Source organism: Trematomus bernacchii, unplaced genomic scaffold, assembly GCF_902827165.1.
Source record: "Trematomus bernacchii unplaced genomic scaffold, fTreBer1.1, whole genome shotgun sequence".
NCBI classification, from domain to species: Eukaryota; Metazoa; Chordata; class Actinopteri; order Perciformes; family Nototheniidae; genus Trematomus; species Trematomus bernacchii.
The window spans coordinates 4,004,309-4,019,175 of NW_022988043.1; the positions used below are offsets into that span (position 1 = coordinate 4,004,309).

Consider the following 14,867-nt stretch of genomic DNA (forward strand, 5'->3'; position numbering starts at 1 on the left):
ACTTCAATCAAAATGTACTAGACATTCATATCTAAAAATGACTGTTCTCGCATACTGAGAGTCAAATTCTCAAAAGCATTGCTTAGGTTTTAAGGCCATGAGAAAACTGCACAAATGGAACAAACAGAATCTCTCGCAAATGGTGAGTTGTATTTAGCCTCTCGGTTCTCAGGGCTACTTGCACATGTTTAAAATAGGTAATATGCATATATTTAGTTAGTTTGATAGCTAAATAGATACATTGCATCCCCCTTAACTGCACTGTTGCAGTTCCGATTACAGCCGGTAACATTCTTTGCATGTTTAGCCACTATGTCTCCACATATCCTCCCTCATCAAAATCAAACTATCCACTAACAGTGATGCACCATTCATGATTTCAATAGCCACATTGTCACATCAGCAGTGACCCCACTGGTGATTTCTGAAGAGTTTACGTGTCTGAAAAACGATGGTTGTTAACATGTGGGCTGAATAGGAGTACAGAAGTTGTCGAGGCCAATGTACGTCATTAAACCGAACACGTAAACACTCCCGCTAAGTTTGTTTTTCCCCGTGTTCTGCTTGAAAGCAAGTACTTGCCTCCTGCAAACTGTTAAAACAAACGCTTCAACTTGTACAATTTTGAATCTGTAGTTTTGAATAATGGATCTTAAGTTGGCGTGACGTTGAAGCAGCGACCCTGCTGTAGTTCGTTTATAGCATAACGTTAGCATTTTGCTTCTGGCGATTAGATTTACGATTAGAAAATTATAAAAGTAGGGTAGACATGTGGAGATTATCCGGCTGAACAAAACGTGATCAGTCTCTTAAATGTGTGTCAACCATAGACCTTATTTCGAGCTATTTTCCAAAATCCTATGGAGAAATTGCATTGCTTTTTTGTCGAGGGAACCGGAGGGAACCCATGCGCAGCTCACTTCCGGGTTTTAGGACGCGTCACTGCGCCACTCTATAGAAGAATTCCTAAATTCAAAGCAACAGACTTTGGGAGCAATCCTTAATTTCCCATGATGCAACTCTTGCATTACATCCTCCTAACCCTGGTCAGGGTATGTTCATTATTATACAACTGTGTTCATAGACTCCAAAGTACTCCTTGAGATGAGTTAACTGAACTTCTGCTGACAAATCTACTCGGTGCCCCTGTAATCTTATTTTTGATGAACAAAAAATGTAAGTACGTTTTAAAGCAATAATGTTAAGTATTCATATTCAAGCAGCTTCTTAAATAATATGATTTGTTGAACGATCAAATGATTTGAAATTAAAGTAGGTCATGTTTTGTTGCGGCCTTAACTTAAAGGTCACCTATTGTGCAACATCCACTTTTTCCTGTCTTTTATACATTAACATGTGTCCCCTCTGTGTAAATAGATTCTGAAAGTTTCAAGAAAAAAGATTTGCTCACTTTTTGTCCTGATCCATTTATATAAAAACCTGTCTGAAAATGAGCTGATCAGATTTTGGCCACTTTATGATGTCATAACGATTTTTTTGGCTTGTGTAACCATTAGCCAATCACCAACCAAGGTAACCCCCCCCCCCCACCTTATCACCTGAATCTCCTCCTAGAGCGCTATTGTGTTCTTTTTAACCAAATATCTCTCAGAGGGGCGTGGGGAGTGGCTCCTTATTTTCATCTAAAGTAACAGACAGAATCAGTACTTTTGAAACAGCGCTGAAACAGAGGGGATTATGGGATGCTACAATGATCTGTTTGGTATTTCAAGCCAAACACTTCAGAGACATGTTTTGTATATATCTGAGACCTATAATAAAGTAATGAAAGACAGTATAATAGGGGACCTTTAAAGTCTTCACTCTTCAAACAGCAAGTCTTTTTTTTGTTTCTGTTCTGTATATGCAGCATCATGTCAGACGTCTGCCCCTTCTCCATCAGAGACCACAGATTAGCTAGTTTTAAATACTGCTCAGACAGCATTGAGCCGTATAATGCTGGACCTGTTACTGGCCTCTCTTGTTCTGTAACGAAAAATGCAACACTAAGTTTTAATAACCTGAATGCATCCCAGGGGGAAATTGATAAGGCTTGTTAATTATAAGGATATATTACAGATCTTGATGTGTCATTCTCCTCCTTCCTTTAGTGCAAGGTGATGTGAACCTCTTATTCAATGACGCAGTTTTCTGCTCTCTGTCCAAGTGTTGAGTGTTTTGTGAGCGCAGGATGGGGACCAGTGAGGGACAGAGTGGAACATGTGAAGAATAGCTCAGAGAGACAGACAGTGCTGGTGAGGAGCCAGGAGACTGTGGAGAGCGAGGGGAAAGCTGGTGTCAGCAGCAGATGAGATGAGCGAGCGGAGGAGGAGTTGACTCTGATGGCGCTGTGCTCAGGGAAAGGAATAGTAGGAACGTTCACATACAGTCAACCCCCCCCCCGCCCCTCTCTTCTACCCACCATCCTCCTCTCACTACTCCCAGCCCCAGGGACAGCTTCCATGACAACAAAACCTCCCACCAGCGTTTCTGTGACAAACAAAGGCTGAATCTCAGGCATTAGCAGTGGCTCAGGTATTACCTGTGGTACACACTACACACTACGCCGTATTCAACACTTTCCATTACGGGGGTTTCCATCACATTTTCCTGTGTGGCCACAGAGGTGTTGGTGCAAGAGAAACACGCACATCAATAACCTCAGATTCAGACATGATTTACTGCTCACTGTGTGAAGCAGCTTCACTCCAAAGATGAGTTTTAGCTAGAGAGAAGTGGATTTATTCCCTAAATGCCACTGTTTGATTTCTATTTTCAAATCAGTTATTTTATTATTTAAATGTGCATACAAGAGAAGATAATATTACTCGTGTAAAACGAAGAGTGGCGTTCTTTTTTTTAAAGGTAAATTACTGATTTGAGATGTTGCCAATTAAACAAGACAAAACATTTAAAACATGTCAAACTATTCCTTTATCCTATTTTAGACAAACTGGCTAAGCTTTTAACAAACCGACCGTTTATCTTACTTTGTTTTGGGAGTGTTGTTTTGTTCTCAGATCGAAGCACGTGTTTTAGTGGATTTGAATATATAAGGATAGAAATGAAATTCACAAAAAATGTTAATGCACAATTTTATTTCTATTTTCCTATCAGTTATTTTATTATTGTAATGCAACATAAAAATGAAGAGAAGATATTATAAATCATGTATAAGAAAGATGTGTCTAGAGTCTGGAGTTCCTTTTTAAAGTTAAATGACTTGGTCAGGTCAGGAAACGCTCTGTATCTTTTTGAAAAAAATACAATATACTCTTTTATTGCCCCTTGTTAACAGTTCTTAGAAAAGCTTTCACCAGAATGAACTACAAAGCATCCATTTGTCAATCTGCTATCTTTCCCTGCAGCAGGCCTCTGAGGGCAGCCAAGGATGTTACAAGTTAACCATTTAACAGAGTGATTCAGACAGGGCTTCCTTCACTTCCAGAGGAAAACAAAACTATCAAGGTTGGAGACTGGCACGGCCTCATGTGGAGAGCCGGCAGCAGGACGTTTTACCCCCAGCTAAGATGGGAGAGGGCAGCCATGCTCACCCTGACCCCACCTGGCCCTGTGCGACAGCGGGGTCAGAGTCCCACTGTGAGGCCTGAGGGGCTGTGCAGCACACAGCTCAGCAGAGGGAAACACGCTGGAGTTGGGCAAAGACAGCTGGAGGACATCGTGGGATAGAGAGGGCAAGGGAAATGAGGGGAGGGCAGGAAAGATGGCTGCTGAAGGCACACGGGGTCTGACAGGAAGTGGCCACTCTTGCTAAGTTTCCTGCTAGGAAGAGCGTTAAGGGTCACAGGGGGAACATGAACCACTCAGGCCTGCCTTTTTGGCTGTGGCAGTATACGGCAGTAAATTAGAGCAGAATGAGAGGCAGTGTGCAGCGTTTCAGGCTGAATGTTTTGAATTCCCACATGAGGCCCCAGGACACGTGTGTTGTTGTAGCCTTTGCCTTTTCCTCTCAAGGACCCTAATCCGCAACCTGTACACTCCCTGCAGAAGAATGCAAGTGTTTAGAGAAGAACTGTAGTTTGTTTGAATGTGGGTTTTACTTTGGACATACTTTCAATTGGTAACAATAGTTGTGTACTTATGTGTTGAGATGTTGGAAACCAGCAACACCCAAGTTAGCCAAAACATATTTAGAAGATGAAAACAAAGACTTAAAGTGACATTACTACCAAAACTGTACAATGTTAACATCCAGCTTATTTGGATGAATAGGTGGGTTTGTTTGGTTTCATTTGAAAGGAATAGCTTGACTTGTAGGAATTGTGATAGGAGATGCTTAGCTTAGAATAAGGAGTGTGTGTGGGGGAGAAACTCCCTTTGGATAACAGAAACCTATAAAACACACTACAGGAAAACCCCAAAATCATGATAGTGCCCCTTTTTAAGAATTAGTTTGCTTGCCCCTATCAACATGTTTATCTCATTTGTTTATTTGATACAAATACATACATGTAACAGACATTTAGCAGATTAAACAAGACACAAAATCAAACTATTCCTTTAACCTACTTCTGCAATGTCCATTTGTTTTACTTTATAGTAGGAAGTCACCTTGTTATCCGATCTCAGCAATTGTTTTAGTTAGTTTGAATTTATAAAAATATACTAAACTAAAATTGTCGTTAACAAATACATTTCATTGTTTATATATATCATACTGTATGAGCATTTACCTTTTATGCTTAGTCCTTGAAAGCCTCAGTTTGTGCCCTGCATGTATTATGAGCTAGAAAGCTGTGGATATTCGTCGACCTTTGAAAAGCCCTAGAAAGCGTTGTTTGTTTCTCGCACAACAGATGTATTTTTAATCCAGATGGTCAGAGGAGTGTTTGAGGATTCTAGAAATACTTTTATAACGGCAGTAAGTCTTATAAAATGACCTTCAAGGTTTTTCAAAAATTGCCGGGTATTTATCTTTTGGAGGAAAATTGGGTGCTTAGCTCTGTGACTCTAATTTAATAAGTAATATACATGTAGGGGAGTCACAGACCAGTTTTTTTCTGTGAATGCTGAGCAAAGCCCTGTCCTCGCCTCACTTTAACTACAGCGGAGAAATCTGGCTGCCAAACACCCATCCCTCCGAGCCCACTGAAAATCTTTCAGCTGAGCACATTTCATGCGTCAGGCTCCATCAGCACTCTCATGAACAATTACCAGTACTAATAGGCTTTCAAAGATAGAAACTGTTTATTTCTCACCACCGAAGTTAAGATGTATAAATTGACGCCTGGGAAAAACACATCTTCACATGTTGAAACATTTATGAAGCTTGTGTTGTGTAGCCTATTAGCAAGACTTTGTATGGCTGTGCCACCATTGACCACATGGTCACAGAAACATGCAGCCACTCGGAAAGTGTCGCATCTAATGCATCCCTCAGGAGCTGCAGGGATAAAGGGTTCAGACGTGTGGCTAGCTCTCCAACGCTACGCTAAAAGCACAGACCAAATCATGACTATCAGGAAATCAATGAGTGTTTTATTCTGAAATCCATTTAGGGAAATCATTATAATTTTCATTATCATCCTCCAAGAAATCATGCAAGCAAGCCGTGAGCAGGCACGAATGCAACTGGCAGAAAAAGTTGGGCATGGCTCAGTGAGCAAAGACGTGAGAGACACAGGCAGCTGGCTGTGTGTGTGTGTGTGTGTGTGTGTGTGTGTGTGTGTGTGTGTGTGTGTGTGTGTGTGTGTGTGTGTGTGTGTGTGTGTGTGTGTGTGTGTGTGTGTGTGTGTGTGTGTGTGTGTGTGTGTGTGTGTGTGTGTGTGTGTGTGTGTGTGTGTGTGTGTGTGTGTGTGTGTGTGTGTTGTGTGTGTGTGTGTGTGTGTGTGTGTGTGTGTGTGTGTGTGTGTGTGTGTGTGTGTGTGTGTGTGTGTGTGTGTGTGTGTGTGTGTGTGTGTGTGTGTGTGTGTGTGTGTGTGTGTTGTGTGTGTAGTGTGTGTGGTGTGTGTGTGTGTGTGTGTGTGTGTGTGTGGGTGTGTGTGTGTGTGTGTGTGTGTGTGTGTGTGTGTGTTGTGTGTGTGTGTGTGTGTGTGTGGTGTGTGTGTGTGTGTGTGTGTGTGTGTGTGTGTGTGTGTGTGTGTGTGTGTGTGTGTGTGTGTGTGTGTGTGTGTGTGTGTGTGTGTGTGTGTGCGTCAAGCCCAGTCCTTTAGCAGCAGTCTGCACCACAGCCTCAAGGTCAGACTTACTGATTCTACTGATGCATTTTATTCTCCAGAGCAAGCAGCATGAGGGGTTACCGCTGCCCACAGACCCCTCTACTCTTTCCAACATCCATTCACACACTCCCATCTCTCCATTATCACCCTGGTCCTCCCTGGCAGGAGAGTGTGCATTTACCCGTTAAATTAGGTGGGGGAAGGTGGGGGTCGGAGTGCCTGGATACCCTTGCGGACTTGCTGCGGGGAGATGGATAGGCGAAGGTGTCCTGATTTCCCATGTGACTACGGTAATTGTGTTATAATGGAGGTGGGAGCTGAGTGGCCGTCAGCAGAGGGACAAAGGTACAACCCACTCCTTCCTGTCGCCATACAGAACAGTTGACTGCAGACTGAGGCAGAAAGGGATTGTGGGTATGATGTCTGTGGCCATCGCATGCAGCTTAATACACACTCGGAGCGATTTTCCTAGCGTGTGCACACCAGCTTGTTGCTATGTATTTCTCTTCTCTTTTTTTTGAGCCACTGACTTACTGCTACAGTTTGCAACTACATTCCCTCTGGCAGGTAGAGAAGTGTTACACCTCGTCTTCATCAGTTGGTCAATCTGCGGTCTCAACACTTGTTGGCTCAGTCATTGAGCAATAAACCGAAGCAGCATTAAAACTGCATTTTGCCTCTGGCTAATATCAACAGAGTTTAATCTAATGATAATAATCTTTTTCCTAACAATTATTAATTTACACAATTATTTGTCAAGTATAATGAAATATTCTAAGCACGTTTACATTTGTTAGAGTTTTATGTTTTTTCATAGTTTCTGGATACAGCATTGGAGGCGGGACTTATTCATTCCTATGAAAGTTGTGGCACATGAAGCCTAAAATGGAACGACTGTAAATTCAAAACCAAATCATCCGGGGACTTTTGCCCATATGCGTGCGTACTTGAGCTTTCCTTAAGCCCGCCTCTCAGCTCAAGTCAAATGAATGGAGAGTGAAAATAACTCTGGTAAACTTGTAAAACCTAATGATAAAGCGGCTCTAAAATTGTTCATACTGGGTGGTTGACAATGTTAGTCAATGGGAAAACGTTTTTTTGGGCCAAAATGACGTGATGTGCTAGAATGGGACTGTAGAAACACCATTTGGCAACTACGACAATTTGTTTCAACGGCTGGCGCTCTTCTTTGGGGCTTTGGGACTCATCAAATTAGAGTCATCTCATTTGCAACCAATAGAGAAATCAATACAATAAATTAAATGGGCATTACACTTATTTTACACATGAAGTTACGCTTACTATTTCAGCTTGAGCTTGAGACTTTTAATTTGACATTTTAAACAGATTTACAAACTGGAGGTTTGTCCAGTACCTTGAGTTTTTGTAGCTTGACCCACATAAGAGACTCAAAGTTCATTTACTTTTTTAATCTGTCTCTTGAAAGTCCTCAGGCTTTATGAACGGCAAACTAAATGGTTTAATTTAACTTATAATGAAACTCATAATGAGTTCAAAATGAGAACCATTTCCTGTGGACGGATTAGTTAATTGACCTGAATCTGTAAAGCCAGCAGAGGTGTCAAAAGATGCAGAATAAAGAAAATCTGGTCTAAAAAAATGATGTTTATTCCTTCTCACATTTATCATTTGTGATCTTCTGTCCTTGCAAAGTAGCTGACCATAACAAAAGCTTTTTTTTTAGATTGTCCTCATTTTTCACTCTCTCCCCTGTCTTTTGTTTTAGGCACGATGAGACCAGTGCAGAGAAACTTCTATGAGCCGTCGTCCGCCCCGGGGAAAGGCGTGGTGTGGGAGTGGGAGAACGACAGCGGCTCGTGGACGCCGTATGACATGGAGATCTGTGTGACCATCCAGAATGCCTACGAGAAGCAGCACCCCTGGCTTGACCTCACCTCTCTGGGCTTCTGCTATCTCATCGACTTCAACAGCATGTGTCAGACCAACAGGCAGAGTCAGCGTAAGAGACGCCTGCGGAGACGCATGGACCTGGCCTACCCGCTCATCATGGGCTCCATCCCCAAGTCCCAGTCATGGCCCGTGGGAGCAAACTCCGGCCAGCCCTGCTCCTGCCAGCAGTGCATCCTGGTCAACAGCACGAGAGCCGCCTCCAATGCAATTCTGGCCTCTCAACGGCGTAAGCACTACGGCGTGACAACAGGAAACACAGGCGCTACAGGAACTCTCACTGCAGTGCGGCAGAGCAACACCTTTGCTGGAACCTCCCTCTGGTCCCCGACATCCGCCTCCTCGGGCCCCAACAACAATAACATAAGTATGGGAGGTGGGCATGCCAAAGCTGAACAGGTGCTGTTGCCACTGTCCTCTGCCAACTTCCCCTGTTCCCCCGTGATGCCCACTCTTTCATCCGCCCATGGCCACCACGCTCTCACCATCAACGGACAGAACAACCTGAACCGGCCGGGCACACAGCGCATTTCCATCAGCACTGCCAGAGGAGCCGTCCCACCAGGGTAATGACAAACAGAAGCATTCATACCCCTTATCTTCCACTTTGAATGGAGAATGCAGTGGCCTGTTACTTGTTATAGCACAGGCATAATGCTCGGATTTGGTTGAATTTCCAGTTGAGCTGAGGCAATAGGAGGATATAAAAAGCAAAGACAATCTCTGTTTCTGCTTTTCTGCTTCACAAAGCTTTAGTCTCTTTGTGTCAGGAGTAGGGATGTCCCGATCACCTTTTTTTGCTCCCGATCCGATTCCGATCATTTGATTTTGACAATCTGCCGATACCGATTTTTCCCGATCCGATCTTTATGCAATGCATTAAGAGGAAAAAAAAGGTAACAGATAACGGCTGGTCATCCAACGCGATGAATTCAGCTATCTTGGCTGTTCTGGGGTAGTTTCTCTTTCCTTTTAAAAGTCTCTGAAAGTGTCGGTTGTTTCAGTGCCGTTACCTGAGTGGCCGCTGTGTACTCGTCGTGTTGTTGTTGGTGGTGTTTGTATTAGATTGGTCGTGTTGAACGTAGCTCTGTTCTTTCCACCACGCGGAACCTCCGCCTTGCAAACATTGCATCTGGCTGTTACACTGCCTTCGCTTTCAATTTTATAGTACTTCCAAACTCCTGACATTTTCTCTGTCCCGACTCCCGAGTCACCAGCTGAACGTAGCCTCTTGTTAGCTTACTGCTACTATTAGACACTGCGCCCACTCTGTTGCCAGATTTGAGAGAAATAAGCAACCAGGTCTATGAAAACAAGCCCAAAAGAAGCAACACATACATGATGTTGTGTAATTTTAACCCAAAACTAAGGCCTCAGGATGACTTTAAGATAAAATGTATAAAAATCCCCGATTTTTTTCTCCCGATCCCCGATCACGTGAAAATCACGTGATCGGCTCCGATCCCCGATCACGTGATCGGATCGGGACATCCCTAGTCAGGAGTATTGTTCTCTGTCGTTTTCTACCTCTCTCTGCTGGTTTATGATACATTTCGTTAACATATGGATCATTACAGCTGCAGAAAAAGCCTTGGGTCCAGTTGATTTTACAGAGGAAGAGCCCTTCTTTTCACATGTTCGTCTGCAATGCTCCATAATGAGCTTATGTTGGCCCCAATAGGCGTGAAATACTGCAGCTCTTCTATATTAATTCTGTGGCCTCTGCTTGCACATTTCTTAGTATGGCACCATGCTGTGGTGGTCATGAAAAAAATGACATTGTTGGTTGAATATCTGGATCTTTGTGTGTGTAACCGCGTCTTTTGTTTTATGGTGTGGTTGTGTTCATGCACGGGCAGGCTCTGGTGTAGCTGTGGAAAGCTATTTGCCATGGAGGCAGAGCTCCACTGGGGAAGAATGAATAATGGATCAAGGAAAAATGGGAGCTTCAGCTGAGCGCTGTGACCTCAGAGCGATTCAGCGAAAGGAGGAAAAGAAGTGTGTGTAGCGTTGTAACCGATACTTCAGTCCTTTATCCTGCTTTCTTTTACTAAAATAAACCACTCCTGATCTAATTTGATTCCATTTTGCTCGCACTGCTCATGGGGAGAGACACACTTACTGCGTGTTTGAATAATGCCGTCCTTCACCCAGGCACACATCCTTTTACTTTCTGTGGCCTCATTCTGCGACACTGAAAGGAAACGTATAAGATTTTGCTCTTCGTAGTAGGCCATGACCTTGTTTTATACAGCAAGCAGGTGGAAAATGATGCAACTTTGTGCATAAAGAAAACCAGCATGGGAAGTATATACATGTTCTTCTTTATTGTAAGAAATCAGTGAAAGCTTGAATGTCACTTTTTCACACAAAATGTTTTTTGCGGACACAGAAAAAGCGAGGGAGAGGAATAGACTGGGGGTGAGGTGGAGTGCGTCAGTTCCCAGGCGAGTGGCTCGACATACAGGATGAGTGTGGTTAACATTCACACACACAACAGAACATGAGCTCACACACACAACATGAAATGAGAACAAAAACTTCCCACAAGCGTGCTCAGGGCCGATAACAGAGGAACCCACACAAGATGCAAAACATCAGATCTGTTTTTCACACACCAGAATAAAACGGGTGCTGGGTGCGAGAAAGGTATTTGGCATCTATGGCTTGTTTACAGGAGTTGATGTCACTGCTTTAGATACACAAACCACCATACCATTTACATTTCTTGCATAGGATTGATTTCATCTGCCCATGAGCACAATCCATATGTTTTTTTGACTTGTGTATCGTTGGAGACTACAGTTCAAATATTGATGTTTTTATTGTGTGAAGGAACCAAAGGGTTTCGGGCTATTAATGGTGTTGTTTAATGCATCTGTCTTGCGTGAACTGATATTAGAAGTGGCACCATCTGCTGGTTTGTGTAAACACATCAGTTTATCTTAATAATGGGTTTGACACGGCCCACTATATAACACCTGCTTCTACAGGATACCTGCCATAAACCGAGGACCTGTGAAACAAGGTCATGTGTAGTAACGACAGATACAGGCTGCTATAGATTATTTTTGAATTATTCAGTTTACACTTGTGTGAAACAAAGGCTATGTTTAGTAGGGCTGCAACTTCAGATGTTTTTCAAAAAGCAGAAGATTCTCACTTTTTAAAAGCTGTAAGAGTTGATGATGATAACATTGAGTGAGGAGGAGTTATTATATTCATTTATAAGACTGTTTGAAAGATAAAGAAGCATATTATGAGGGTGGATTGAACAGAAATAATGTAACAAGATCTCTGGGGATTTTTCTCATGTCTTAGTTTATTAGCCAAGCCACTTCCTCTTGAGCAAGTTCTTCATGCGTAGTGCTATTTAACTGAGACGCTGCGCTGTGCTGTCTTCAGACAACAGGGCACGAGTGTGTGTATGAATGTGCACGCTGTCAATGGCTGTGTTTACGAGCTTCACTCTGCTCGCCTGAGTGTTGGCTGAAGGGCTGTGTGCGAAGTTCATTATCCCTCAGTGGGCAGCTCTGGGGCTTACCACCAGATAAAATTAATATAAAAAATGAATTCATCAATCATGTCAGCTCATCAGGACCAAACTGATGTACTTTAGAATCATTGGTGTCATTATTGCTTAATTCTCAGGACATTTCAGGAGGTAAAAGTGCATTACCCCCCCCCCCCCCCCCACCACAGTGCAGCACGAACAGGGCTTTCCTCTGCCTCCTGATACTCGCAGCAATATGCAATTAAGCCCTCCTGGAGTTCTCTTCCTCCATCCCCCCTCTTACTGTCTTTATGGTGCATAATAAACAGATGAGGAGATATAAGACCCCCGTCAGCACATTCCTAACTAGGCCTAATGTAGTCTCTATTTGGGGAATCACATCCCTCCCGGTCTGATTAATTCCTCAAGGCAGGCTGGAGGTTCCCCCAGGATAGGAAGGAAGAAAAAACTGAAAAAGGACAGCTACCCTCGTGCCCTGACCTAGCATGGGCCACAATTAAGTTGGTTTTAATGAGTTAGGTGTGAAGGGGTTGGATTCAACACTTAATTTGCATTGGTTTTAGGTCAGAAACTGCAGCGTTTGACCTACAAAAAAGCGCCATAGCAAATGGTAATTCCTCAGAAGCACACTACTGTCCACTTTTATAGGTTTGATTGTGGCCAGGCTCGGAGAAGGAGAGACATTTGAGTTGGCAGAGCAAAATAAATGCAGAGGGGATGATGTTTAGTCTGGTTTTCCAAAGGAGCCTTGTCAAAGCTTGGATGCTGGAAAAGAAGGGTTGCAGTGTAAAGGCCAAAGGTCTGCTCTTGTTTGCACTGACGTTTTGGTATAATTACTCATGAGCTAACGCAGCCTGTTGTTTATGATCAGTGGAGACCTCCGGCAGCACACTTTTAGGAACTAGATGATAAGTAATGACAATGGATTTTGATGCACTCCCAATAATTATGACGGTATTTTTAGACAATAATTATGTGCGGCAGAGAGCGGAATAAGCAACAAGGGGGAGGAGTTTAACCGTTGAAATAATCCAGCATTAGGATTGTCAGTGTCAGAGTGTGTGAAGCTGCTTCAGGCACAGCCATGATGGAGAGGGTCATACCTCCAGGTGCACATTTCTAAAAGCAAATTAAGAGAAAAGGGTGCGCAGAATTAGATGGAGTGGAAGCTGCTTACAGGTTACAGGTCGACTGGCTGGTAAAGGATGCAGTCATGTGTTTACAAAGAATTCTGCACTGTAAAGATAGGTAATCACGCTCTCAGAAGTAATGAAGTACAGCCAAAAAGCAATTGCCTGCAAGATGGGGATGTATTTGTCTTCGTATTAAAATACACCATAAAAACAGAGTAGATAAGTATGTTAGCTTTTGCTTTTATGGTGGATGTGTAATCAAACGGTGTGTAGCTGTTTCATTAACATTGCATATTTATTATGCGATACACTTGCCGGCTCATGCCAAGATCTTTGCCAGAATTTGAAAGCAATAAAGATGAAAAGCATTTTCCTAATTAATGTAATGTTATGGATCTTTGACAAATCCTCTGTGCTGTGTGCCTATAGGAGTGTGTAGTTTGTGCAGTGTGCACACGGCACACAATGAGATGGTGTTAAGGGCTCTCATGGTGTGCTGTCTCATTTCTTCTCCTAATGAAAATTATTTGTTTGATCACAGCGCTCTCACTGAACAAGCTTAATTATACATGCGTTCATAGAGGGAGGCGTCATGTGTTTTGATTTGATTTAGGCCTAAGTGCATGTTTAAATGGAGGAGGGACTCTCCCACTGGGCTGCACCTAATTTGGTTTTAATGAGTATCAGATGCCGCTTTGGCCAATCCCATTCTACTTCTGATATTCAGGTTTGAAAAGGTGTTTGGCACTTGCTCTGCCTTAAAGGAGCCCTATTACGCTCATTTTCAGGTTCATATTCATATTTTGTGCCTCCAGTGTGACATGTTTACACGCTTTAATGTTAAAATAGGTTTTTATTTATCATACTGCCTGTGCTGCAGTACCTATTTTCACCCTCTGTCTGAAACCAGAGCCCAGTCTGCTCTGATTGGTTAGCTGGCCGTCTGTGTTGTTATTGGTCAACCACTTAGAGATGTCCTGCTCCTTAGCCTATCACGTACAATGTGTTTGAGCACTAGCCAATAGAAGCGAGAGTGTACGTAGTGATGTCACTATGTTACTGAAGTAAACAAAGGAGTCCAATGGAGGCGTTTCAGGCAGGAAGGGGAAATGTGTGTGAGAGATAGAGATTGGTAAATAGATATATTATATGCTTTATTTATCTATCTTATATTGGTTTGTGTGCACACACCAGGAAAGGAAAATCCCCAAACAGCACAAGTCCAGTGTAAAAATGTTCCTCTACTTTTAAAACCAATAAAAAAGGCAAAACTGTTTCTTTAACTTAAGTAATGTATCGACTAGTTAGTTTGAGCTGTAAGCAGTGACTGCAGTGGGGGAGTTCACAAGTGAATTCCTCTGCTGTGGTTGAGGGTGTGAAATCACTTGCTTTTGTCACTAAAAATCAAACCTGTCTGAGTTTCACATCTTGAATTCAACATTTTGACATAAGGTGTTTGAAACAACACATCACCGTGCTTTCATTTTTTTCCAGTCTGACACACGACAGGAGTCAGCTGATCCTGGTCCTCTGGTGTGAGAAACAACGTGCAGCAAGTCCCTACCCAGGACACATCAGCCTCAGCCAGGCCTCGCATCCCTTTCCCTTATTGCTTGCACTCCACACTCAGCTAATTGAAGGGCTTCCCCTGGTGCAGGAACAGAGGCTCCGAGGCTCTCGCTAATATCAAAGCAGTCTCTTGATGCGGATCTGTGAAACGCCTGAGCGCTGCAGGGCCAAAGATCTCAGTCCCTTCATGGTCAGAGAGCAGAGAGATGTATATGTGGAGATTAGTTAGTGTGTATGTATGTGTGTGAGTGTGTGATATACTGAGATAAATTGCTCAGTGAACAGTGCCCCATTTACACATGATAATTTCATGTAACTTTGTTCAAGTTATGTTTAAAAAATGTCTCGGACCATCTACGTAAAGGAATTGTTTGGATGTTTTAAAGAGTGGTTGTATGAGGTACTTATCCATAGCCAGTGTATTCCCTACAGAAGATGGTGGTCTGCATGCCAGATCTTAGTTTGTGATATTCTGTGACTTTGAGGAGGTCGAGATAACACTCTAAAACAGCAAAGTCACACAATAACACAAACTAATTGACT

General features: G+C 42.9%; 1 protein-coding gene across 3 annotated transcripts in view; it reads left to right on the forward strand.

Annotated features, from left to right (window-relative positions):
* dtx1 (deltex 1, E3 ubiquitin ligase) overlaps window positions 1–14,867 on the forward strand; it is a 45,744-nt gene that overhangs the window by 18,801 nt on the left and 12,076 nt on the right. For all 3 annotated transcript variants that reach the window (XM_034117735.1, XM_034117733.1, XM_034117734.1), the window contains exon 3: window positions 7,927–8,674. In XM_034117735.1, the coding sequence (XP_033973626.1) occupies window positions 7,927–8,674 (748 nt within the window). The remainder of the gene's footprint in view (window positions 1–7,926; window positions 8,675–14,867) is intronic.